The sequence below is a fragment of the Calonectris borealis genome, chromosome 11, assembly GCF_964195595.1.
Source record: "Calonectris borealis chromosome 11, bCalBor7.hap1.2, whole genome shotgun sequence".
Lineage (NCBI taxonomy): Eukaryota > Metazoa > Chordata > Aves > Procellariiformes > Procellariidae > Calonectris > Calonectris borealis.
The window spans coordinates 1710393-1736480 of NC_134322.1; the positions used below are offsets into that span (position 1 = coordinate 1710393).

General features: G+C 47.5%; 1 protein-coding gene and 1 long non-coding RNA gene across 24 annotated transcripts in view; one reads left to right on the top strand and one right to left on the bottom strand.

Annotated features, from left to right (window-relative positions):
* Positions 1–3650, bottom strand: part of LOC142086563 (uncharacterized) — a 35817-nt gene extending 32167 nt beyond the window's left edge. For 16 of the 20 annotated variants that reach the window (XR_012675175.1, XR_012675172.1, XR_012675165.1 and 13 more), the window contains exons 1-3: positions 2899–3650; positions 1183–2315; positions 82–212 (exon numbers count right to left, since the gene is read on the bottom strand). This is a non-coding gene — a long non-coding RNA (uncharacterized LOC142086563). Of the gene's footprint in view, positions 1–81; positions 213–1182; positions 2316–2644; positions 2861–2898 lie in introns of those variants that run through there. The other 4 variants (XR_012675174.1, XR_012675173.1, XR_012675167.1 and 1 more) reach the window with 4 other exon arrangements.
* Positions 1556–24408, top strand: ANP32A (acidic nuclear phosphoprotein 32 family member A). 4 transcript variants are annotated; one of them, XM_075159697.1, is made up of 8 exons: positions 1556–1761; positions 17659–17808; positions 17960–18082; positions 19573–19771; positions 19978–20076; positions 21642–21739; positions 22760–22820; positions 23026–24408. In XM_075159697.1, exons 1-8 carry the CDS (start codon positions 1708–1710, stop codon positions 23085–23087), a joined length of 846 nt encoding a protein of 281 aa, XP_075015798.1. In that variant the 5' UTR covers positions 1556–1707; the 3' UTR covers positions 23088–24408. The 4 variants fall into 4 exon arrangements, with proteins under 4 accessions (XP_075015798.1, XP_075015797.1, XP_075015800.1 ...); XM_075159696.1 differs by lacking the exon at positions 1556–1761 and adding an exon at positions 3697–3948; XM_075159699.1 differs by lacking the exons at positions 1556–1761; positions 21642–21739; positions 23026–24408 and adding an exon at positions 3697–3948.
* The last annotated feature ends 1680 nt before the right edge of the window (positions 24409–26088 follow it).

The following is a 26088-nucleotide window of genomic DNA, read 5'->3' on the forward strand; positions in this document are numbered from 1 at the left end:
TCATGAGGCCCTAAACCATCACAAAAATATTAACCTGTTGCGGAATACTAGTGGTACCGTGCTATAAATTACACTTTTTACCTTAAGCTGGCTCCAGCTTGACCTTTCTCCCAGCTCACACACTCTCAACAGAGCTCGTGCTTAGTTGTCAACTGCATTCGTTACAGTTTATCCGCAGACGACACAGGTAAAAGAAGTATCTCCATCCTGCACTGCAAAATATTTTGACAAGACAGACAGTTTTCCAGCAATTCTCATCTTTTTGTTGATACTGAATACCAAATGTTTCAAACAACTCTCAGGGATTTTTACAACCCTGTCTTTTTCAACCACCTGAGGTGAAGGCAAGGTTAACAAGTCCACCGAAACTCCAGTGGCCCTGCACAAAGGGACAAGCAGGAATATCACCAAGCAAACGAAGCACATTTTACCTATCACCTGCTACGCCCAACAAAAACAGTCCCCTATGTTTGATAAAACCCGTCACAAGTACATGGAAACACGCAAGTGTGGGGTTTCACCACTGTCAGAACGCTGTGGATCCAATACCCGACGCAGATAGCAAGCCCTGCCAGAGGCTCATTTCAGAGGTCTGCCTGGCAAAAGATACAGGAGAATATACCTCCTATTGGCACCACAGGCCCTGCCCCACCACTTCATCCAACAACTGGACGTGAGTAACAGCAAGAGCAGGCCTCCGGGAGACTGCACGGCTTCTGGTGACCCACTCAGAGCAGCTACAAGCATCTCCAAGGAAGCTTTTCCAAGAGGGAATCGACCGACCCGGGATTTCTTTGCACAAGCAACGCCTCCCTGTCCTCCCTCTCTCTGCCCAGAGCCCTCAGCAGCCCCTCCAGCCCGTTCACCCTCAGGGGAGGGACCCCAAGCGGCAACCCCCCGCGCTGACCCCCGGCACACGCAGCGCCGACACCTTACGCGCTCTCCCGCCGGGGCCTGCCGCGGGGACCCCGCTCGGGGCGGGCAGAGCCCGGCGGAGCGCCCGGCAGAGCAGGGCGGCTCGGCCTCCCCTCACGGCCAGCGCCGCCGCTGAGGAGATCGGCGCCCCTCCCCCGCGTGCCGGTCCGCCCCCCCGCCGCCTCGCGCTCTCCCCGCCCCCCCGCCGCCAGCGGCCCGCGCGCCATTCCTCGCGCTCCGCCGCCCCTCCGCCGCCCCGCTCCGCACCTTTCCCTCCCTCCTGGCTGCGCGCCCCTGCCCGGGCGGCTCCGGCTCTAGCGCCGCTCCCCGCCCTGCGCCTCGGCGCCTCCCCCAGGATCCGGCAGGCGGGGGAGCGGAGCGGGGCGGGAAAGAAGGCAGCGCGCACCCCATCCCCACCGCGGAGCCGCCGCCGCTCCTTCCCCATCAGCCACCAGCACGGAATGATCCTCCGCTCCCAGCCGGGCTGTCCCCCTGGCCGGCTTCGCCGCTCCCCCATTGGCTTCCACCGCCCCTTGCCCGCCCCATTGGCTCCGGCCTCGCGTTGCGGCGCCGCGGTTGGCGGGGACGGACGTCAATCAGGCCGGAGCCCCCGGGAGCGCCCGCCTCCGCAGTTATCAGGTTAGTGTTCGCCGCGGTGCTGGGGCTCGGGATTCCGAGCGGAGCTGGTTGAGCCCTCAAAGTCCCTCACCGCGCTGGCTTTGGGGGGGTCTCCATCGGTGTCACTGCACGAGCGGAGCCGGGGACAGCGAGCGACTCCCGCCAGCCACGGAGATGGACATGAAGAAGAGGATCCACTTAGAGCTGCGGAACAGGACGCCCTCAGATGTAAGCAATGCAAAAAAAAAAAAAAAAAAAAAAAAAAGAATAAAAATCCATCCCACATTTTTTTTTGGGGGGGGGGGGTACATCCCAACCCCGTGGGGCTCGGGGGGTGGGGGGGGAGCAGCAGCGGCGGCGGCGGCGGCGGCGGGGGGGGGGTCGGCGGGGCCGCTGCTGCCCTTGAGGTGCCTACCTGTGTGTGTGTGTGTGGCTGTGCACCCCAATTTGGGGGTGCCCGAAGGCGCACGCGTTGTGGTCTAGGGGGAAACTGGAGGCTGCTCCTGACTCTGCCGGTGTGCGATGCCTTCGAGGGGGCTCGCCGTGCATTAAATAAAAATAAGTTGGTGCTCCTCTCTTGGCGTGTTTAGTTCGCAAATATTTGTACTGGGTGCTGGGCAGGGAGAGGCAGGCAGGGACTGCGAGTGAGTTGCAAATGGTTTAGTTTAAAGTGCGTCTTCATTTCTTTGCAGTGATCAGGCAAGAGAGACTGGGGAGCCATATTTGTAACTTTGTAGTCCTCATGAACGCGCCCTTTCTCTCTCTCTCCCTCTCTCCAGATGCTGAGAAGATAAAAGAAAAGAATTTTAAACCAATGCTTAGCGTTTTTGGCGATCGGGTATCGCCGCCGGTAGCGCGAGCGTTGAATAAAAAAAATATTGCAAGAAATAAACGCACTCTCCACCCCCTCCATCCCCACACACGCACAAAAAGGCTGGATGTGTGCGTGTGCGTGTTTTTCTCCCCCCCCCCTTCCCCCGGGGCCGGACTTCAGGTTGTTGTTCCGCGTCTCGCGGAATAAACGAGAGGGAGAAAAACTTTGTCAGGACAAAAAAAAAAAAAAAAACCAAACAAAAAACCAAAAACGAAAACAACAAAAAAAACAACCCACCCTAAAAGAGTCGGCGGCGGGGGGTGCCCGAGGCAGGCGGGGCCCCGAGCCCGCTCCGGTGGGGCGCGAACTCGGGGCGCGGGGAGGCTGAGGGCCGCGGCGGGGAAGCCCCCTCCCCTCCCCTCCCCGCCCCGCCATCCCCCGGCGGGGCCCGCCGCCGCCGCCGCCAGGCCCTTGCATAATGGCCGGGGAGGGCGAGGTGCGCCCCGGCCCCGCCGCCGCGGAAGGGGAAGGGGAAGAAGGGGGGAACGTACCTCTCCGGGGGGTGCTGGGGGTAGGGCGGAGGCAAGGCGGCGGGACGCGGCCCCGCGGCTTTTCGGTGGCCGAGCGCGGTGTCCGAGGGACAAAGGCGGGCAGGTCGATGTAACCTGCGCTTTAAAGTTTAAAAACTCCTGGGCGAGGAGGAGGAGGAGGAGGAGGTCGGGGAGGTGGGGGGGGGAGGAGGGCTCCCGCCACCGCCGCGGCACACGCCGCCGTCCTCGGTGAGGCGAGGCGCGGCCCGGCCCCGCGCGGCCCGCGGGGGCTCATTGTTCGGGCGCGGGGGGCACAACGAGGCGAGCGGGGCCGGCCGCCGAGCGCACCCCCCGCCCCGCCGAGCCGCTCCCGGCGCCACACCGCAAGTAGGACGCGGCGCCATGTTTTTTTTCTCTCCCCCCCCCCCCCTTCCTCCTCCTCCTCCTCAGCAGCGGCGGAGGGAACGGCCGGGCGCGGGCGGCGGTCCTGCCCGCCCCGCCGGGCCGTGAGGGGAGCCCCGCTGGCCCGCCCGCCGGCTCCCGCTCTGGCAGGCCGGGGGTAGCGGCGGTGTGTGGAAGTGCGACATGAGGCGTTGGCGGAGGGAGCCTTCCCGCCGGCACTGCGGCGGCGGGGCCGGGCGGCGGGGCGCCCGGGCGCCCTCTCCGACATGACTGCCAGCCGCCGGGGCTGCCATTTTGTCGCCGCCGTCGCCGAGCGCGGGGCGGGAGGAGGCTCGTGACGACCGCAGCGGGACGAGCCAGCAGGGTAAAAAGGCGCCGTCCCCTCCCCCTTTTATTTTTTATAATTATTATTTTTATTATTATTTGTATTTGATGTCGCGGGTGCCGCTGTGGGGCGGGGGGAGGCCGCCTTCCCGCCCCCGGCCTGCCGCGGGGACCGGGCCCCACCGGGCCGGCAGCGCCGCCGCACCTGCCCGCCCCGCCCCGCCCCGCGCCGGCAGCGCCCGCCCGGGCGGGAGCGGGAGCGGGCCCGGGGGTGCCCTGCGGCCCCCGGGCAGGGAGCGCGGCGCCGGCAATACGCCTTCTTCCTGGGCAGGGCCCCGCGGGAAGGTAGGTCTCTGCTTTTGGGGCTACTTGGATTTTTTAAAATTTTTTTTTTTTTTTAATTATTTTTTGCCCCTTTTTTCCCTAGTTTTGGTCGATTTGTCCATCGCTCCTACTTCCGGAGGCTTAGTCACCGTTTTAAACACAGACCTACGGTTTAAAGACTGGATCCAAAGTGTGTTAGGTGGAAACTGGCCTTTTTTTTTTCCCTCCACGCTTGGATTTTGTGCAGTTTTTGCTCTGTTCTGGCTTACACCAAGGAAAGCTGAGGGAGCTCTGATCTGGTGGGGGTTCACTGTTCCTCCGTAACTCAGAAATCTACAGCAGTTAGTTGTAAAATAAGGCTTATTTAACCTGTCACTTTTTACCTGCTAGCCTTTAACTCTGTCAGTGAGTTACGTGTGTCAGTCCTCCCAAGGTGGTGAAGGTGATAACCTCCGTTATAAAGCCAAATCTTTCTGGTTTCATAGGAAGGGGGATAGAGATGCCTTTTGGGAATCCTGTTGAGAGTCCGCTTTGTAAAGTCATTGATTGCAGATGTGTGCACGTGCTTTTGTGTCGTGGAGAATTAAGTGTAAGGTTTGAAGTCTGTTTCTCCAAAATACCTATTAAAATAAAACTCGGCTAAATCCAGCTAGCGCTTTAGGTAAAATACGCGCAACTGGGATTTGGAAGTGATTCTAATGCCGATGTCATTTATTTATGGTTTTTAGTAAGTCTTTGGGCATGAACAGGATGGTTCTGTGCGTTGTTTTCATTAGTTTCTGCTTTGATAGATAGGCAGTATTTCTCCTGCTGCTGTGGGGGATCATTATTTTTAAACCTTTAAGTGTGATGTAAATAAATCTTGGTGAAAATAACCGTGAATATACTTGTTCTGGAGTTTCTGCCCTATATGTGCTTAAGTTTTGCAGTACATCTTATATTTAATATATCCTGTTATCAGAATGTGCAGGATCAAAACTTCTTGTAAATCAAAGTTACATAATAGGATGTTGATAAGGTGTTGTGGTTCTTCCTGAGCCTATATTAATACTTTATGGTTTGATCTGGCTAATACAGTTCTTGTGTAGAACACTCTGTGCTACTGTGCAGCTGAGCTAGCTACTTCAAGATGTTAAGTCACATAATCCTGTACGGTTACATGTTGTCTAATAAAACAAAATATAGATGTCCTGAAGTGGATTCTATAGGAGCTATTTCTTCCTTTTCTTCTTCAGCCTTTTTTCTGTTGGTGTTTTTTTTTTTTAATTCTCCCTCCATTTTTATATGAATTCAGTGTTGGTGGGAGATCTGGGGTTTTGATGCTTGAAATTTGTTTTTTCTGTGTATTGTACAGCCAGACTTGAGCTTCGCATCTACTTTCTGCCCAGATATTTCAACTTTTTATCCCAGTACATTTAATGGTCACTTATGGTAGTGCACTTGCTGTAGCCTTTGTCACTTTGCTTATCTTATCAACCTGGTTTTCTATTATAATTAACTGCCTTCTAGAAATTGGCCAGGTACAATTATTTTATGTGGGTTTCCTCCAGAACCATGAGCCGGTAGTGGTGTAAATACTGTAAATACAGGTGCTCACCTGGGAGTGTTTGTGGGCATTCTTGTTCATTCCCATGGTAAACTCATTAGTAAAATGCAAAGACTGTGAAACAAGCTCCGTACCAAGGTTCTCGGCCGTGTGACACAGAGGTAGGTTTTTGAAATTACGCACAAAACTCATCTTCTCTGGTTTAGTGCTACCATGCTAGTTCATTTAGTCTGAGGATTTAGTGCTTTATCAGCTCAAAACTGTGACAGTGATAAAATACTGACTGTAACATTAAGTATTTCTTAGAGTTTCTTCAACTCTCTGTTGCTTTAAAACTTACTTGACAGTCTGATTTCTCTCTGGTTTCCTGTAGATTTTAACACTGAAGGGAAATACAGTGCAAGCATCTATACAAAGTGTTCTTTGAAATGAAGAATGTAAATAAAAGGCTCTTTTCCCCAAGCTAGTTCCTTGTTGTGATGCTTGCAGTAACAGTAAAGAGTTTAAAGTGATACACGTCACTTTAAAGACCTGCATTTAAAAAAAATATTTTGGTCTTGTGTATGGGTGCAGATACATACTTTTTCACTTTACGCAGGCTGAACAACCTCAATATGGGAAAGGGACGTACTCTAGGTTTGAAACAAAGTGGGATAGGGTTGTGTCTAGGGAGGAATGAGATCAGCACATACAAACTCTGTGCGGCGTGTGCAGATTATCATGGATTTTTGCAGACTTGTATCACTTAACCACCTGTGGAGCTGACAGCGGGGTGTAAGTGGACAAAGAAGTAGCTGTCTTTTTTGCAAACTTCCCAAGTTTGTGTAACAGCTGGTTTTCATGACTCTGAATTTCCAGATGCAAACCTCTAAAATGAGCATCCTATTGGATGGATGCTTGTCTTGGAGGGACTGCAGCCCACAAAAGTCAGGCTGGAGAACGGGTGTGATGTGTGAGCTGTCCTCACTGAAATTTAGACTAGTTTTACAGCTGACTACTGGGCTGACCAGGGAGGTATTTGGCAAATTCTCTTTTCTTAACCTGAACCGAGTTTTAAGCATGTGAAAGGAGCCATGAACGGAGAATTGCAAAACATCAGTATATGGATCTAAAACCGGTTGCCTAATTTTCCCATTTCTCTGTGATGCTGCTAGAAAGTCGCAACGGTAGATTTTTATATTTTTTTAACCCTCAACTCTTGAGAATTCCCTTTTGACCAGCAATATGTAAAGTGCAGTCACAGTTACAAAATTTTCTGTGTGATTCAGATGTGTGTCCGAATACTGGCTTGATAAAAATGCATTAACAGAAATAGCTGGGGTTTAGTTGATGTAATTGTGTTGTAGCCCATCAAGAAACGCATCTCCTGAAGAAAGAAGGGTTCTTGTCCTGCCCACCAAATGAAACACGTTGTTGAAACAAGGAAAAAAAAAAGCTTCTTAGTACAAACCTTCTAGGGTTAAGCCTAGCTATTATAATCCATCCTTGCAGCAGGATTTGTGTGTTATATATCAATAAATAGAACATACCTTTCTGCTATTCTGCTCTGAATGTACACCAAAAACTCCTGAGTGTTTCAAGGTACCATTAATCACATGCAGGGATTTAGGACTTCTAAAATATTTTAACTTTTGCTGTATTTAAAAGGCAATATTATCTATGTCAGTGATGAATCTTTAAATTTACATGGAATGGTGGCACAAGTATCAGCGGCTGTTTTCTTAAATATTTACATCCTGTAAGGCTTGATGTTGACTGATTCCTCCCATTCCATTCATTCTATGGATTACTGCCCCCATCCTCCTGCCATAAAGGTACAGGTATTGGTAAACTAGAGAAGCCTGAAAATTAGGAACTGGACCTGTGAAACATGAGTGGGTGCTATGTCTGGAACGTTTTTTGAATGAATTAAAAGTAAGGAGGGTTATGGGAGTAGTTCTGGTTTGCACACTAGAATCCCAGGCGCCTGCTAGGATCCCAGCGCCCTGTCTGGGCGGGAGCAGGACTCGCCCGGGGTGCGGGGAAGGGAGGTCCCCTCCTTGCCACCCGCCGAGGCGGGCTTGCCATTGGCGGAGCGTGTGATGGCTTTCAGCCGTCTTGACTGACAAACAGCTCAGCTCGATGAACCAAACTCTCTGTCTGCAGCGAGGTACAAGTCTCAAGTGGGAATAGAGAGCAGTGATGTTTTTGTTGTGCTTTGGAGTGATGGACACTTCTCAGCTATTTATGCGACACTGCTGGACTTGTTCTGCGTATAATTTTTTCCTGTCTCCTTTCTTGCTCTGCTATCCCTCAGACAAAATAGCTAGTAAATACGTAGTCTGTGTTTTTTGACTAGGTTCCTAAAATCCATCCTGAAGCCCTTGCATATGTAAGCACGACCTTTGAAATATTTCCAAAAAAAAAAAAAGCCTCAGTGGTTTGCCTTTACGCCACTGTGTAAAGTTGTGCCCTCTATTGGAGCACTCATTTGTCCATCGACTCTGTCTATCGAACACTTTCCCTTCAAAGCCATAAAAAAAGCTTATCTTTTGCAAGTATGATTTGCCAGTGCATTCTATAGCAGCTGACATCTTCAGAGACTGCTTTCCTTTTTAAATATGAGGCTCTTGAAATTAGTCTTAATTTAAATGCAGTGTTTCTTTTTTACCTATGTCTGCACATCAGTCCTTTGTTGCTGAGGGCAATTTGGAGTACGTGCAACTGAACAAACTAAGCGGTTCAGCTAAATGCTCAAAATTTCTAACTGAAGAATTTTCAAATTAGAGGTGCAATGCAATCCTATGCTTTGCTTCTGTTTTATTTAATAATAGCTGGCAGTGAAAGAAAAGCACTTTGGATGTGGTATCAGGCACTCTGCTTCTCAAATAGAGAGAAACTGAGACGTGGAGCTGTGACCCATGCGAGGTCGCCCTCCCCAGCCAGGAGCAGAGCAAAGTGCTCTGCTGGTAGGTGATACCATCTGTAGAAAAGGGAGAAGCAACCAACATTAATGTGAATATTAAAAAGCATTTAATGCAAAGATCAAGGAATTTAATTTAAATATTTGAAACAGTCTGTCTAAAGAAATATTTGGAGTTTTTACAGTTGTGCTGCTAACGGTAGAAACAAAAATGAAAACTAGCTATATGCTTTTGAATGAAACAGCTTTCCGTGTCCCTAAAGTGTGTTCTCGATTTATTAATTAGTGTGTTGCTTATGCATATGGCTATACTGACCCTTGTAAATGTGTGAAAGTATATTTATGTGACTCATGGGGTTTCTTGGTTGGGGGGGTGTTTTTTGAGAAAGACAACGGTAGATTATTCTTTCTGGATATTTTTTTTAGTACTGGAGATGCTTCGTAATTAGATATGAGTGTAAGACGCAGTCAGAATTGCCGAGACTCTTCAACCTTCTGCCACTTCTGTATTTCACTTGGACCTTTAGTTTCTCATAGAACAGAGCGAAGGGATGTAAAATTAGTTGGAGCCATATGTATTGCTCTCAGGGTTTATAGCTATGCTATGTAAACTATTAGAGGGTAAAAAAAGTAAATGTATTGATACTGAGCCAGATTTTTTTCTGAGCTATGCAAGCAGCCTTAAGCTGTCTCTGAACACAGAGCTGCTTTGATTTAAAAAAAAAACCACACACGACAACAACCAACCAAACAAAACAACAAAAATTTCTTATCTCTCCTCCCCTGCTCCTTTCCTTTTGCCGGGGTGGGGGTGATGCAGGGTCCCCCATACATGCAGAGTGGCCAGCAAAAATAGGACACTACCTGTGCTCGTCCTTTTGGGAGTTAACATAAACGGAGCCCAGCTTGAGGGGAGTTTAAAAGGTGGCCTTAAACGGCTATTTTACTGCATCACTTTCAACTTGGGGACTGCGATTTAACGAGCTGCTTGAGTCTGGACTGTGACAGATGTCCACAGAGATGCCCATGTTGCTACTCATCCTGGTCCCTACGCAAATGTTTTCACGCAATTCCTTGGTTGCACCCTCGTCCGGAGCAAATCCTGGGTTTTGCCTCTCCTCCCCAGGTCTTTTGTCGGGGCCTCGGTGCCGTGTTGATGGCACTTTGCTGCTTCCAGCTTTAGGAGCTGGTGCACAGCCCCTCCTCTCCCCGGGCACTCTTCTCGAGCATGCTGGATGGTTAAGGTTTGAGAGCCGTGTGGAGCTGCAATCCAGAAAATATTCCAAGTTGCTTCATCATGCGATTGTTAGAACAACTAAATTAAATACAAAGCGCTTACTAGGGTATAGTTTACAAATGCAGAGTAAACCTGTATGAGAACCATGGCATTATAATTCAAAGGCAGCAGTATCGGGATCCGTGCACATCCACGTGTATTGGTGCTTGTAGTCAAAAATATGAGAGGCACCAAAACTGTATCGGCATGATGATAGAAGTTCAATTTTGGGCTTCTAAAACCATCCACTGAAGTGTTTAAAAGTATTGGTGGGAGGTTCCGAGAAAGAGATGCAGAAGAGGAATTCTAATATGAAAGTTTGACAGGGTTGCATCATTTTGAGAAACCCCAGATGAATTTTGAGGTCCAGTAGTAGTTTCACATGACGTTGTTGCAAGAATTTGGAATTCCAGCTCGCCTGAATGGGTATAGAATAGGCAAAACAGCCAGAAGTGGAGCAGGTTGCCGTTGAACCAGGCTGAGCTGGAAGCTGTTTTGTTCAGACGTTGTGAATTTCTCAGCATCGAAGGGGCCAGTTGCGGAGTGCTGGTGGAGGGATGCCTTTGTTCAGGTGCGGGGAGTGCGCCTGGGAGAAATCCTGTAAACTTGAGCCTGAACTGCTTTGGAGTCCTGACAGGCGCCTGGCATTCAGCCGCGGTGAGCCGCTTGTACCCGGTGTCTGTAATGGTGGTAATGGAGTACTGCTCAAAATTACAAGGTATACGCATTAATCCCATCCAGTCTCTTCCCAGCCGTCAGTCACTGCCTCTGCTAATACGATTCTCAAGTACTCTGGCTGCTAGATATCTTGCCTGTATCTCAAGGGAAATGGTTTGTGTTACGTCGCCATTTTTTTGCGCAGCATTTCTCTCTGCCCCTGGATTTGCAGATTCTCTGCCCAACACAATAATGACCACAGCCTGTGCAAGGTGAATGGTCATCGGCTAACTAATTTAAAACATGTACTGCAAGTCATATCTACGTATCTCTTCTTAGATACTCATAATAAAGCCTTGAAGGGATGTATCAAAATCCAAAATCACATGTTGATTTGGCAAAGAAAAAAACTTCACTGGTGTCACCTGCGGTTGGTGTCTGTGAGCTTTATCCTGGTTTGCGTTTTACTTGTGTGTCTTGGGGGAAGAAGAGGATGCCAACACTATTGGAATTTTCCCTTTCCTGTTAAATATAGTTCTGTTTGTCGCGAGATCCTCATCCCTGGGCATCTCCACCCAGGAGGAGCAGCTGAGGATTGCCCCGCTGAAGGGGAATCCCCCGTGGCACCAAGCCAGGGCACCTGCCTCCCTCCCCTGCCCGCCCCCCTGCCTGCCGGCAGCACGCCAGAGGTAGGAGGGGGCACAGCCCCAACGGGCAGCGCTCTGGAAAGGCTGAACAGCTCTTGAGGGGTGTCTTAATTGACATACAGCAGCCCAGTAGCTGCTCTAATTTGGGCTGGAGATTATTCTGTCCTCCTCCTTCTCTTGCTGTTTTGCACCAGGAGCTGAACTTTGCGCAGCCTGGCTCTGCTGTGTGTTTGTATCACAGGGGGCCCTAACGTGGCTGAAGATCTGTCCTGAATGCAGGTGGCAAATGGCATGTGGTGCTATCTTCTTTTTTTTTTAAAAAAATTTGGTTCTTCAGGTTGGTTACGTTTTGGTGACCATCTTAGAGCAGAAGTTGCATCATGTCTTTGAGCCTTCAGAGCAGCTTCGTTAGCCCAAGGTATTAAGTAGACTGTTCGTTCAGGCATTTTTTGGCCTAGTCATGTTCCAGATAGTATCCGAAATGGAAATCATGCAACGTTACACTCATTCCAGTAGTACCTTGGAGGAAGCTTGTAAAATTGAGCATGGAGAACATCATATCCTTATCATCACCGTGGAGCTAAGCATGAACAATGGGCTGCTTGCAAGACTTGGGCATTATCTTGACCCTTGCCAAACCCATGCCTTCCCCAACAAATGAGAACGTCGTGACTGTGGAGGCTGGCTTCTCTTAAACTTTGCTGCACAAATCAAGTGGAATAGAAACCTAAGGAGATCCATTTCTGCTCAAGGATCACCAAATCTGCGTGATCTAGATCTAGAATACAGTACACGAACTAGAAGGACAGAACCCTTGGCAGTCTGGTTACAGTATATAGCAATGGTCATTCTTTACTGTGGAGCGATGCGGGGCTTTGCATGGACTATGCAGGCTTTTGAGACCAAAAAACCCCCCAAGACAGAAACCCAGGTGTCTTGAAGAAACGTTGGTGCATCTGGGAGAGAATAAAACGTCTCTGCTTTCAAAAGTAATTTGGACTTCGCTTCCACTTACCACAACAGGCTTCCCTTGCTCTCCCCTCCCTTCTTTTCACAATTCTGCCCTCCTCCAAATGAAATTTCCATTGGGTTAAGAGGTATGAAGGAATTCTCTCAATGCTCCCCTGGATCATTTAGTTGGGAGCAGTCCAAGACACAGTCAACACCCTCATCTTTACCTGCCTTTTTCGATAAAAATGCCACATAGTGGGATATTCCTGTCCTAGGGGTACCATAGGCAACATACACGTCAAAACCATCTGGTCCATTGTGCCGAAAATGAGATGTTGCAGCCTTTGCTGTTCTGCTTGTAAAGCCAGCAGAATGGTATTTGTACTTGCAAATTTGCCTTTGATCTTTTAAGATTATATTCACAACTGTCCTTCTGTCACCTTGTTAAGCCTTCAATTACAGACCAGGATTCAGGAACTTAGTCCCAAGTTCATGGATCTCCCTGCCCATGGGTTGTAGGCTTTCTGCAGTAATCTTTGCCTTTTTACCTGTAACAATGGAAATGCAGATTAAAGGTTGAGGTGATAACATGTGTGGCTTAATAGTTGTCTGTGTGTAATAATATTCTATTGATTGTGTGTGCATTGACAACTCGAGAGTATGGTACCTTCCAGAGAGGCAGCCTGCACTGGGAAAGGGAGGCAGGGGGAGGTCTGCGGGTACCGTGCACAGCGAGTGAGTCCCAGATGTCACTTGTGATGAGTCCCATGAAATCCAGTGGCTGCTTACACGTGGTTGCCTGTACTTACCCTGGGAATTGGTTGGAGTCTCGCAGTACACCCCATGGCTATATTAAGGATACCATATATGCATTTGGGAACGCAGCTTAATGCAGTAACCATCGTAGGAAGCAGATATGAGTCCCTGGTTACCAAGCAGGCAGTAATGTAGAGTGTGATGTCATGAAGAGGTATAGGGGATGCAGTAGTCCACAGTTAACAGCGCAGTGCGCCTTTACAGAGATATGATGTCATGTGCTGAAAGCGGCTGGGATTATCAGAAATAGAAACTGGGATGACCACAGGAGAACAGGTCCAAGGCGTGTGGTCTGAAGAGTTTGTTGAAGAAGCAGCAATCTACTTGCTTACATATGACTGCTGAAAACTACGGACTGATACCCGCAAACCACAGACCAACGCTCGAGCAAAAGCACGCGGAGGACCAGGAAGCACCTGCTCGAGCAGATGGCACCTGCTGAATGTGGGAGAGGGGCAGCAGAGCCCCAAGCCACCCCGGGAATGCAGAGGACAAGGCAGAACGGCAGGCTGGGCGAGAAACGCTTGGCAGTTGAAGCTGTACGATGTGTAATGTCCCTACCCAACCACCTGATGATGCCTTATCGTAAATGCTATCGAAGACATGGTTATGTGCTACGGGAACCAGCCTAGCCACCTGCTTGTTAGGTTTTCTGCTAGACATTCACCTGCCGGTGCTTTCTTAGCTGTTTAGGTAAGTATTGCGGTGTTATCTGTGGTGGTTGGTTACCTATGGCATGTTGCTCTTCCTCTGTTTCTCACTATGTAGCAGTTTTTTGGGAGAGGGAGGAAAGATAAGTACAGCTCGTGTGGTCTGTCTTGCACTAGTGCTTACTTGTGTTAGTACTTGCTCCAATTAGTGCTTTGATTTGCTTATGCATTGTGGCATAGATCGTGATAAGGTTGACCCTATACAACTTCTGCAAGTCGAGTCTTCCTGTCTTTGATGCAGCTAAACATGAATTAGCTAAGGACACTTATTCCCTTAGCCTATATCTCTGAAATAAGTTCAGATTGTCCTCCCTAATTCTGACTGCTCATCTACGTGTCTGTAATATTACAGAGACTGCAGTGTGATACAACTAAATTGGTTCAGACCCGCTGAGGCCCACTCATCTCGTTCAGGTATATGACAAGGCTCAGAAAGCATGCTCGCCCAGGCTGCTTATACCAGGCAAAAGTTTATTCTGTGTTTTGGTGACAGAATATGAGGAAAGAAGTATAAAAATTGTAGTCTTACTGTGCATTTTCAGGGAAGTTCAGTAAATGTTTGGAGAGTGATTCAGGAGCTGGAATTTTCCTTAAAATTACAAAGACTTCTGAAAAACAAATGAGGAATAGGTTTTTAGTCCTTCTGTCATACTTTTGTGGTAGAGAGCTGTTTTAGATGGAATGTAGCTTTACTAAGGTCACCTTTCCGCTTCTCCCTCTCTGTATACTGACACAGTTATGTTCTTACTAACTGTCAAGGCTGTAGTGTGCTTGAATGAGGCCCAACGTCCTCACAGGGGGGCTAAGGTTTGAGAGGAGACCTCTGTGCAGCAGCCAGCGCGTTGGAAAAGTGCCCCGTTAATAACCCGGAGGGGCCTTGGAGAGCAATGTCCTCTCCCGGCGGGGGGCACGGCGCTGCCTCTCCGCTTAACTGCAAAACAGCAAGTTCTCGAGGAGGAGATGGCAAGTCAGAGTGGAAGGGGAGGAGGGTGGGATGCGCAAGACTGCAGGCTGAGAGGCTATGGGCAAATAGCTGCGGGGAATTTTAATACTTATAAAAACTGTATAAGCTGGTGGTGGTTTTTACTGCTTGTGCTGTATGCAAGAGAATTGGGTACGATGCAGCAGTGAGCGTGCACGTGGCAGTGATGTTGGGAGAAGCCCCACGAGACCGGTTCATCTTGCTTTTGCACGTGTGTATTTTCTATGGGATTCTTAAATCCCTTCGAACATAAAGCCATCTTAATTTTGACTTGAATTTTATTTTGTGGAGTCATGTTCTTTCAGAAGCGATTCAGTGTGTTAATACTCCTCTGACCACGTAAGCACCGAAATTACATTGCTGCGGTCGCAATTCTGGAGCATTAGGAGCCTGCGCTGAGAAAGAACCGGCATCTGTTTCCTAAATGAGCTCTTCAATTCCACCAAGCTTTCTACCACCTGCAAACCTGTCTGGTTTTACTCCACGATCGCTTACCTGTGGGGTTGTTTTGACTGTACCTTTGCCCAGTATCTTGGTACTGGGCGCAGCAAAGAACAGAGAATTGCAGTTCTGTATCAAAGTTTTCTGAAAGGTGAAGAGGAAACAGTGGTCTTGCGCTAAAAAGAGCAAACTAGAAGTAGAAGCTGGTTGGCTCTTCTGCCACCGTATGAAAGGGTTTTTCTTCTGCACCCATGGCTATTTCCAGCTCTCCCTGAAACCTCTTCTCTACCCCTGAGGAAGCTTTGTCCAATTCCCCGTTTGCCTCTTCTCCATCCTGCCCTTGGGAAGGATGAAGGGCTGTCCCACCTCCTGGGCTGAGGACAGATGCCGGTTCTTTCTCAGCGTGATGTTTAGGTGCTGCTTCACTCTGTGCCTCTGGTCTGCTGCATAGCTCAAAGCCAGAGCTGGCCCTAAACTCTGCTGGCTGCTGCAGCTGCGAGCATTTTCCCTCCCTGAACTCCCACCCGCCTTGCTTCATCTTCCTATGTGTGCTCTTGCAAACTTCCTTTGCAAAGAAGATAAGGCAAAAAAAAGATCTCAGGGCTCTCCAGCCGTACACCAACATGACACGGTTGGCACCGTGGCACTCTCCTTTACCCTCCTTGCTCCGAAACATGTCCGTAGGTGGGTGCTGTCTCAGATGAGCCACCTTGCTGGCCAAGGGAGATAACGGGGCAGGCAGGGGCCTCGTGTGCTGGCGAGCAAGGACACAGATAGGGGGAAATGTAGCTGCTGTACGGTCTGTTTGGGGTGGAGCTGCTTTTATTTTCCTTTTTTTTTCCTTTTTTTTTCCTTTGGCGGGAGCTGTGTATGTATGTGAAGCAGATGACTCAGAAAACTCTATATTAGTCTCCAAATTGATCTCACTGGAGGATCCTGATACTTAAATACTGTTACAGTAAGAACATACGCATGTTTGCCTTTAAAATGGCTTTCCTGCTGTCCAAATTTCAAAGCAAAGAGGGGTTTTTGTAGTTTGGTTTTGGGGTTGGGGTTCCCCTCCCACCCCCCCAGTGGAATAGATGTAAGTGGCATCAGGAGCATTTGACTTGATCTTTGGTTTCTTCTAACCAGCCTAAAACTCTTCTGGAAGACTTCTGTGTAGTCTTTCCCTATCATAATTCTTCTAGGAAAATTGTAGAGTCTTGGAAAATGTATTTCCTGTCTAACACTGATCCTCCTACTCTCAATGAATCACTTGTACTCTCGTGTTGCTTTGGGCTGACTTCCCTATTGACTTCAGTGCCTGGGATTTAATTAGAAATCTAGGGATGTTATTTGGAGCTATAAAACTACATAGGATTCTTCTCTGTGCAGCGGGATTACAGTAATAAAAAAATTAAGAAAATTAAATATTTGCATATTAACTGTCCTTGGTGTGAACTGAAGAGTTGCTTCATGTTTCTGCATACACCGCTCTTGCAGACTCATTTTATCCCATCCTCAGCATAAAGTAATGCCCCTTCCCTTTCCAAACTTGTAAACAAACCTCAGGCACGGGACGGGATCTGCAGTGCACGCAGAAGGATGGGTTTTCCTAGGTATTTTATAGGGGAGAAAAAACCCCCAGAAATTCTCTGTCGGTGTGAAAATGTCCTGGATGTTCCCAGAACGGGTGGGCCCTTCCTGTGGAGTCACAGTCCTCGGTGGCAGAGCTTCCCCAGAGCCCAGGAAAACTCATGTTGGCCGCTAAGGGACTTGAATCCTGTAAGGCTGACCTGGCTTTAGGGTGAAACGGAGCAGTTTTATTCTGGGTGGGGCGTATTTAGGGCCTCTTTTGCATTGATGCTGTTGGTTTGTGTCCGTTGAAGATAGCACCTGCAAAAAGTGCAGTGTTCTATTAAAAAAAAAAACAAAACAACCAAAAACACAGAACAACAAAAACCCAACAAAAACCCTGCAGCCTGTAACTTTTTGTACGCGCCCGTGGAGCTGCCCAGCTTTGGCTGTCAGGCAGGTCCTGTGCCGCTCAGGCCCACGGGGACATTATCTTCACCTCTGCCTTCGAGCCTCCCTGCTGCAACAGGGTGGGGGAGATAAGGGGTACAGGGCTGCAGCGGCAGCTATGCTGGCTGAACCTCCCCTGCCAGCATCATCTGACGCATCCCTTGTAATGCCCCAAGAAAGGAGTTGCCTCCGTGGAGGAGATCTTTCCCTAAAGTACCATCAAGCTACTGCAATGAGGAGGGGTGAGACCTGGTTTAGGATCGCCAGTGCCTGCCGTTGGGTTTCAGGAGTGTCTGAGCAGACAGTGATCTCTCCACGCTTGAAAAGCTCGAATAATTTTTGCATGCAGAGAGGAGGTATTTTAACAACTGATGATACGTTGTAATAGCACACGAGTTGTATGGAGTGTCAAAGTTGTAGGTTAGTTTAAAAATAAATAGATCGGTTTCATATGTTTTAGAATGCTTATTGCTTGCATATACCAAAGACGATGTTACTTCTAACAACCAAATCAGTTAGGCCAGGATTTGTGTTTTTGAACTGTTTACACCATTTATAGAACAACACAAAGGTGGGCAGTTGAAGCAAAGCCAAGTATCTGTGTTTTTGAAACATTGGTAACCTGGCATGCCAGCGAAAGTAGGGATCAGACGCTGAAAATAACCTTTGGCATACTTCCCAATTTACTGGAATACCTTTCATTTTTGCCTCATCTGTGTCATCCTTTGCTTGTGAGTGAAATCTTTATCCTCCATGTAGAATGTCTTACACGCATTTTGCATTGTTCTTTTTCCAGGTTAAAGAACTTGTTCTTGACAACTGTAGGTCATACGAAGGCAAAATCGAAGGCCTTACAGATGAGTTTGAAGAGCTGGAATTCTTAAGTACAATCAACGTAGGCTTAACCTCAGTTGCAAACTTACCAAAGTTAAACAAACTTAAGAAGGTAAATAAAATGTCCTATGCCACATCCCTCCCTCTTTGCACTATACTGCATGTGTAAAATAGTTGTTTGTATAAAAGCGTAATTTAGCTGACTAAACTGCTTTGTGATACGTGTTTGCACTAAAAACTCAAGATGTTTATGTGCCTTTTAGCTCGAGCTAAGCGACAACAGAATCTCAGGAGGACTGGAAGTGTTGGCAGAAAAGTGTCCAAACCTCACGCATCTAAATCTAAGCGGCAACAAAATAAAAGATCTCGGTACAATAGAACCTCTGGTAAGTTGATGCGGTGCAGGGTGAAATCAAACCCTATTTTGTGATGAGTAGAGGCATTTCGGGCTTGGAAGGTCCGAAGCAACTTGCAGCGGAGTGTCTTCGGCGCTTATCTCTCCGGCCAGGTTGCTGCGGGGCTCGGCCCGGCCCCGGGCTGTCCCGCAGCCCTGCCCCGGGCTGTCCCGCAGCCCGAGCGGCTGCTTCCCTCTAGCGGCTGCTGCTCCGCCGCGGGGCTGGGCTCTCCCCGCGGGCGCTGCGGGAAGCACCGCGGCTCTCCACGGTGGGGTGGGCTGCGGGTCTGCCGCCCCCACGCTTGAGCTCGGTGTGTTTTCCCTGAAGCGTTGGGTCTAAAATCACCAGCCACCTCTTCTGCCCAGGGGTTGTGGCATGTGCTGGTGGTGGTAGGGTGTGCCTCCCTAGCGGGTTTGCTCGCTGCAGCTGGGCAGAGGTTGCTGGGCTTCCAACTTACTCCTGTTGGTTTCCATTACCTCTCCTGCTCACAGTCATTATACTTCTTATTTCAAGTGCTGAGTTCAAGTTTGTCAGGTTGCGGTTCCAAAAAGCATCCAAGTGTCAGTTCTGGTAGCGCTGTTTTCTAGTTTTTGGTTTGTGTGCCCTTTGCTCTCCGGAAATGAAGAGTTTTGGCTCATGCCTATTTCCCAAATACTTGCTCTTAAAATGTCTCAAGGAGCAGTTCTCAGATGAGTCCATCTTGGATCTCCTTTCCCCCTGCAGAAGGGGAGAGCGGAGCAGTTGAAACTCATGTAGCAAACAGATGAGAGGGAGGCTTGTAACTGCTCCCAGTTTCAGGCTTATTGTTTTCTTGATGTCACCATTGCTCTACATACTAAACTCGGGAAAGGAGATATTTCATAAGACTTGATACAAGTCCTCAATTGCTTGTGCTTTTGCTCTTAGTACTTTGAAGTGCTGTGGGCAATGCAAACCACCTCCTCCTCAAAAAAAAAAAAAAAAAAAATTAAGAACAGGAATTGAATTCCTGTTCAATTTCTAAGCCTTTTTTCATTTTTCCAAAGGCTAAGGTACAATCATTAAAATTTTTAAAATCTCTCTTAGCAAAATTCTTCTGTCCGAAGAATAGTCTGTTTCTTCTTGAAAGTAGTAGTTTAAATATACCTGACTGCTGGCTGCAGTATCTTGCCTTGCACTTTTGGGATAACTGGACCATTATTTATTCTTAGCTTGGCCCCTCGCAGCATGTGTGATTTTGCACCACTACCTCTTTCCAAACGTCAGTCCTCTACTTGTGAGATGCTGAACTTGAGAGAGTGCATTTTCCACTCTCAGATACCAAAGCAGCAATGGCCAGGCATTGCAGATTTCTGTTCCACGCCAATTTAGTAGGCAGAGACCAAAATGACCCTTTTGTCATGGGAAGCTCTTGAGCACATTAAATCTGGCTGCTGTTGCATTCTCTGCTCTGTAGAGAATTACTGTAATGCTGAACTTCAGAGACCTTTCTTTCTTTGCAGAAAAAGTTAGAAAACCTGAAGAGTCTAGATCTTTTCAATTGTGAGGTAACCAACTTGAACGATTATAGAGAAAATGTATTCAAGCTCCTCCCGCAACTCACATACCTCGATGGCTACGATCGGGATGACAAAGAAGCACCGGACTCTGATGCAGAGGGCTACGTGGAGGGCTTAGACGACGAGGAGGAAGATGAAGATGGTATGTGAATTGTGCTACTTAGTGTACGTAAGTTAAAAGATCGATATGCTGCCTAGTACATTTTGCTTCCAGCTCTGACTTGTTGGCAAGAGAAGGGTGTTCTCAGCAGCTCCTTCCTGACTGATGTAAAGGAGAAGTACCTCAGTGTCCTCTGAAGGAACGAGGGGAAAGGAGATGGGCAGGGCCTGAAAGAGCTACTTTCTCAGTCTTATCTCTAGTGAAAGATCGGGATGACAAAGAAGCACCGGACTCTGATGCAGAGGGCTACGTGGAGGGCTTAGACGACGAGGAGGAAGATGAAGATGGTATGTGAATTTGTGCTACTCGCTGTACGTAAGTTGTAGGATTGATATGCTGTGTGGTACGTTTTGCTTCCAGCTCTGACTTGTTGGCAGGAGAAGGGTGTCCTCAGCAGCTCCTTCCGGCTGATGTAAAGCAGAAGTACCTCGGTGTCCTCTGAAGGAACGAGGGGAGAGGAGATGGGCAGGGCCTGAAAGAGCTACTTTCTCAGTCTTATCTCTAGTGAAAGGTGGGGGGTGAAAGGGTGGTAGAAGAAAGGGGCCAGCAGGAGTAAGACAAGCAGTCAGACACTGAAAGAGTTCAGGGAACAGTAGACCACAGGGGATGAGGACATAAGGGAGAAATGGGTAAGAAAGGCCGGCACGCATGCGCAGCAGTTTTCCGGGAACAGTACAATCAGGGAAGTACGAGCAGTGTGTAGATCCTGATGGAGAAGGGTGGGTTGGAGAACCAGACTGGGCATAGTAAAAAGTAGCTGAGCAAGGAATTTTAAGTAAAGGAGCCAAGGCATTAATAGGAGGTTGTAGCTGCTCCGTGAGGACAAAGTGAACTTGTTGGTCTCAGGCAAAAGAGAGGAGAGTATGTGGATTGAAGTCTGCCTGGGGCAAGCTCTATGAAAGGCACATAAGAAGCAGCAGGCGACTTTTTAATGTTAGGAAAATGCACGGTGGGTCCCACTGTGCTATAGGTGCCGTTCTGCCTCCCCGCCAGACTGCACTCAGAGGCATCAGTGTACCGGTCGGATGAGTATGCGGCTGAGTTGGGGGAATTTGCTAGACTCTTCAAACCCAGCTGCACAGCAAAAGCAGAATAGCTGGACTTGCACTTTTCCCTCGAGTGCTGAATGTGAGCTCTGGTGAGAGGGGCGAGTGCTGCAGCAGTGCCTGGCAGAGTGGTGCATGCAGCCAGGTTCAGCAGGGACAGGTTCTCCTCATCAGAGAACAAGCCTGGGCCTGCATTCAAGTGCATGAAAAAGCTCCAAAACACCATTCCTGCAGCATGGAAAACACTTTCTGGTTTGTTGCTTGGGCTAGTTGCGTTTAATCTCTTTCCTCTTGAAAAGAGATTGCAAACCTGTAAGATGTATTATGTGCGCTCCTTTTGTATTGCTCTGGCAGTATAAAGGCAAGGGGTGTCCCTTGGGGAGGGTTCCCAGTGCATGGTTGGCTTGTAAAGTTCTGTTCTATCCCTGGTGGGAGCAGATGGACACTTGCGGATGAAGGGCTGCAAGTGTCCCACGGCTCAGAAATGCATATTGGCAGTGGGAACTGGAGCAGCTGAAGCTAAAGCAGTCCCAAGGCTGCCGTGACTTACTGTCAAAGCCCTTGAAGCCCTAGAGCAGCTCAGACCATGGGTGCAGCTGCCACACTACCCTGTCACTAGGCGAAAGAGGCACAGGACTATGTCTAGCCCTGTCTAGCAGCTGGAGAGCTGCCTTTAATTTTGTACTGCCCTTAAGCAATGCTTTCAGTTTGCTCCTTTTATCGGTAGGAGGTCACATCTCAGGTGGCAGTGCTGGAAAAAAGTAAACTTTAAATGTCTGAGTGGTTAATCTTGTTTGACTGTATAGAAGAGGAGTATGATGATGATGCTCAGGTAGTAGAAGACGAAGAAGACGAGGAGGAAGAGGAGGAAGGAGAAGAGGAGGATGTGAGCGGAGAAGAGGAGGTGAGGATTTATGCAGTTAATAACGGGTGTGGAGTGAACATTCTCTAACTGAGAATAGTTGGGCAAGAAATGCACCAAAATATTCGAGGCTTTTAGTACTTGAAGCATGTGCTTTCTGTTTTACTTGAGAAGCATCACAGCAGGGGGTGGCTTTGAGGCGTGCCTGTCTATGAGCCAGCTGCCATCTAGTGACCATTGACATGAAACCATTCTGTTTATTGGGCTGATGTCAAAAATACTACCAGGAACGTCTGCAGACCTAGTTTGTGGTGCCTTTGAAGGGCTGGGGTTACAGCCTCCATACAGACGAGAGGCTGGTACGTGACTCACTGACCCAGTGCTCTCAGAGCAAGGTTCCTCCTTGGGCATATACCTTGTGATTCTTCAGGATGCTTAAATTCCTAGCGTAGTCCAGCTTCTGTGTGTAGGGTGTGCTGAACCATTCACAGTCTGCTGAGACTTTGCTGTTAGCAGAACCACTGGGATGGGGCTAAAATCTGACTGTAGGAGGCTGTATTATCTGTCCTCCGGCCAGACAATCTTAGATACTTAACTGCCACTCCTGAGTGGTTGGTCAGCCTCTTCTCAAAACCAACAGCAGCTCCTGAGGCTCTGGAGATGTCTGTTCATGTTTTAACTCTCTATGCCCCTAGAACATGCACTTTCTGCTATTGACCTGTCATCAAGTTTTACTAAACTCAGGACATCATAACAAAATTTGCAGCTACGTATCAGCATGAAGTATAAAACCATTTTCTCGCTGAAGACTTAAAGCTAGAAGTGGCTGCTATGATTGCTTATGATTTTCTGCAATGAAACTTGGGCCAGAGTCCAGTTATGCTGTAGCAAAAAAACTGCACTTATATAAGTGTGTGGGAGGTGTCTGCCTTTTTGTTTGGTTTTTGTTTAAGATGCTTCAAAGACTTTCTCTCTGTTGTAAAATGCTGTTGGATATGGCCAACTGTGAAAGGTCCTGCACCGAAACGGACTTTCTTAATCCTTCCTTTTTTTTTAATCCAGGAGGATGAAGAAGGGTACAACGATGGTGAGGTAGATGACGATGAAGATGAAGAAGAGCCCGGTATGGCAGTAATCCAGTTTTGCTACAGATAAAATAATAATTTTTTTCAAAAAAGTAAAATACCGTTTCCTAAAAAGCAGGCTCATGTTTGTATTCCTGCTCCTTTGATAGCAAGCCAGTTGCCAAAGCAGCTTGTTGAACTTGTTCAACTTCTCATCAGCATGAGGGAGCACTCATATAACTCAAGTTGTGTTTTGTTTTCTAGATGAAGAACGGGGACAGAAGAGAAAACGAGAACCTGAAGACGAAGGGGATGAAGACGACTAAACTGAATAACCTATTTTGAAAATTTCCTATTGTGATTTGACTGTTTTTACCCTGTATTTCCCCTCCCCACACCCCCAACCTTTTTTTTTTCTTTTTTTTTTCTTTTTTTTTTTTTTTTCTTCCTGATTGTAATGTTGCTGTGGGAACGAGAGGGAGAAGCAGACTGGGTGGGCAAGGGAATAAAATACTATTTTTACTGCCACTCCTCCTCCTATTCATTTTAAATTTTTTTCTTTTTGTCCCTCTCTTAGTCCCTGTAACTGCAATAGTAAGTATAAACCAAGTGGTAATTTGTTTCTTATTATTGGAGTGGATAGTTTGACATCTTTAAAAAAAAAAAAAAAGACAAAAAAGTTAAAGATCAGTGGATGATGCCCCAAATACACATACTCTGTTCTGAGACAGCTGAATAGCGTTGGTTGTTGGGATTTTTCCACCGCTGCCAGTCACTAAGTACATTGTAAGCATTTTTGGGGGATGCTGCAAATCTAGGCAAAGCATCCCTCCACAGCAACAGGTGTGAGAATGGCATATTGATAAAGTGATTTATTTGTTGCCTGTCCGTGAATGACTGCCATTTTCAGCCAATGCTTTCCCTGCTTTTGTAGGTACCTTTTATTTTGCTGTTTGTAAATAGTGACCAAATGTTTTTGTTGGGTTTTTTGGGGTGTTCCTTTGGATCTGGTTTGTGGGGTGAATTTGCAGTCCCCCCCCTTCCCTGCCCTGTGTGTTGTGTGTTTTCCTTTCTGTTTGTTTTTGGGTTTTTTTGGCTAGGGTATAGCCAATACACTGAAAATGGCAGGCATTTAAATATATATATAAATATATATAAAAAGTGTTCCTAATTCCTGAGTTACTAGTGAAATGAATTTGACAATTGTAATAAAAAAATGTTTCAACCCTTTTAAATAAGGTGTGTACTATTTTGGTCTGTAATATATAACACCTAGTCAATTTTAAGTGATGAGAAACTACTTCCACTTGTGCTATATACTTTGAAAATTTTTACAAACCTAAATACAGGAGGCAGTTCAGCATGTAGGGTAGGAGGTTTCTTTTCATACACTCAAGCACGAGATACTAATACAAAATTGTATTTTCTTACCTAGTGGAAGTCAGTAAAATGACTGAAAATACCTAGTGAATGTACAGTTTTACTTTCATATCCCTCTTTAAAATAGCTTTAGAAGTGACTTGTATTTCCTAGTCAATATTTCATCTGTATAAATACATTTGCAACAGTTTTTTTTCCCAGAAGAGCCAAACTTTGAGTTTTATGTCTGTTTGTCATTGATGAATTTCAATAAATCTTTTTATACAATTTTTCTGTGGCTTATTTGAGTAAAATGGGCCACTGGGAAGGAATCGCATACCTTTTTAAAAAGGCATTGACTAAGCTATTCTGGTAAATTCCCTGATATTTTTAGTAGCTTGATGATATGTTTTGCTCCATCAAAACTACACTTAGCCATGGTTGGGTGAAGCCAAGGGAGAGGTTTTGGCTTTAATGCAAATAATGGTATGCCATTTTTCTTTCAGAATGAGGGTTTCTTCCGTGTTACCAGCATGATTATTGCAGTTAAGCATGTTCATTTCTACTGTTTAATCCTATCCCTATTTATCCAGGCCCAGAAGGAAGAACTCTTGATTTCCTTCGTCTGAGTGAGGTGCTGTGGTTCGGTGTGCGAGTTCTGGGCCAGTATATCTAGGAGCTGTGGTCATCTGAGACGAGGGCTGTCTGCTGTGACTTGCTGCCAGTCCAGAGTTAAGTCTCCGCATTTTCCTCTCTTGTGAATGAGTTTTGTATTAAAGGTGAACAGCATAGCAAGTAGCATATACTGTGTACTTAAAATTAAGTTTCTGTGCCGTGCAAGAGCATGAGAAGCTATGGAAGATCACGTATTGCTCCTCCTTAACTGGATCTCTTTGGAAAAAAACATGCCTTTTCTGTAGCTGGGAAACTGCACTATCCTGAAGCATTTGTGTAGGGTGGGGTTTTTTTGTTTGTGTGTTTTTTTTTTTTTTAAGAGGAAATACAACTGGGCAAACTGCTCTCTCCCCAGCCAGGATCTGCTGCTGTGAAACCGAAACCACAAACTGGCAGGGCAGGGTCAGGCTCCTACAAAGCAAATAGCAGCTGGGCAGGGCCAGCAGCTCTAGAGCTACAACCCAAACAGAGCCCTGGTGTCACTCTATACCAGCTTAGTCTAAGGCTTCGGTTTGGCTTTATACTGGGAAGCTCGGTTTTCCAAAGACCTAGCTTTTTACTCGAGCTGTTAGAAGGAATCGGCAGCGACTGGACCTGACCTTTCCTGCACAATGAGCCTCTGTAGGTCCCAGAGACGCAGCAAACGAGGACGCCCAGGTGAATGTCCCCTTTGCATGCAGAAGATGCAGCAATGCCAGCTCACGCGGCGATGCTGAAGTGGCGTTTGAGTTAACCTTTGTCACCCAGCGAGCCACCTCTGGCTTGCGAAGCCGTTTTTCCTCTTACCCTGGAAGCACTGAGAAACCCTTCAGCTCTTCACCCTGTGTAAGCAGTGACTGGCCCGGGTGTCACTTAAGAGACTCTTCTCTTTGTAGTGTTAATTGTCTCAAAGCTTACTTTGGAATTCGGTTTCTCAAAGAAAACTGCAGCAGTAAGACCTTTGCTGCGCACGCCTAGTATTTACTGCTTTCCCTGTTCGCTGTTGAGCTCTGCTGAAGCGCTGGTCCTGGGAGATGAGAGAGAGGGAAGAGGGAAGGCGGGTGTCTGCTGAACAGCAAGGTTTTGACTGTGTGCTGGGAGGCGGGGAACGACGTGACTTCTGACTGCCTGCTGCCACTGAAAACAGAAATGAGGTTTGCCCAGTGTGGATAATTTCAGTTATTTCATATTTCGTAGTATGTAAGTGCAGTCTTGTCATGCTGAGAACCAAGGGCTTGTTTTCCCAAGTGCTCTGTGTGTACATAAGTGCTGGCTAAAGATACTTAGCGACTTGCAACAATACTTGGCAACTTA

What these genes read in the sequence shown, in the direction of transcription:
- ANP32A (XM_075159696.1), top strand. Translation starts at nt 3,712, where the DNA reads ATGTCGCGGGTGCCGCTGTGGGGCGGGGGGAGGCCGCCTTCCCGCCCC. An exon ending in GGGCAGGGCCCCGCGGGAAG is followed by an intron (nt 3,949 to 17,658) that starts GTAGGTCTCTGC and finishes TTCTTTTTCCAG; the next exon opens with GTTAAAGAACTTGTTCTTGA. An exon ending in CGAGGAGGAAGATGAAGATG is followed by an intron (nt 19,772 to 19,977) that starts GTATGTGAATTG and finishes CTACTTTCTCAG; the next exon opens with TCTTATCTCTAGTGAAAGAT.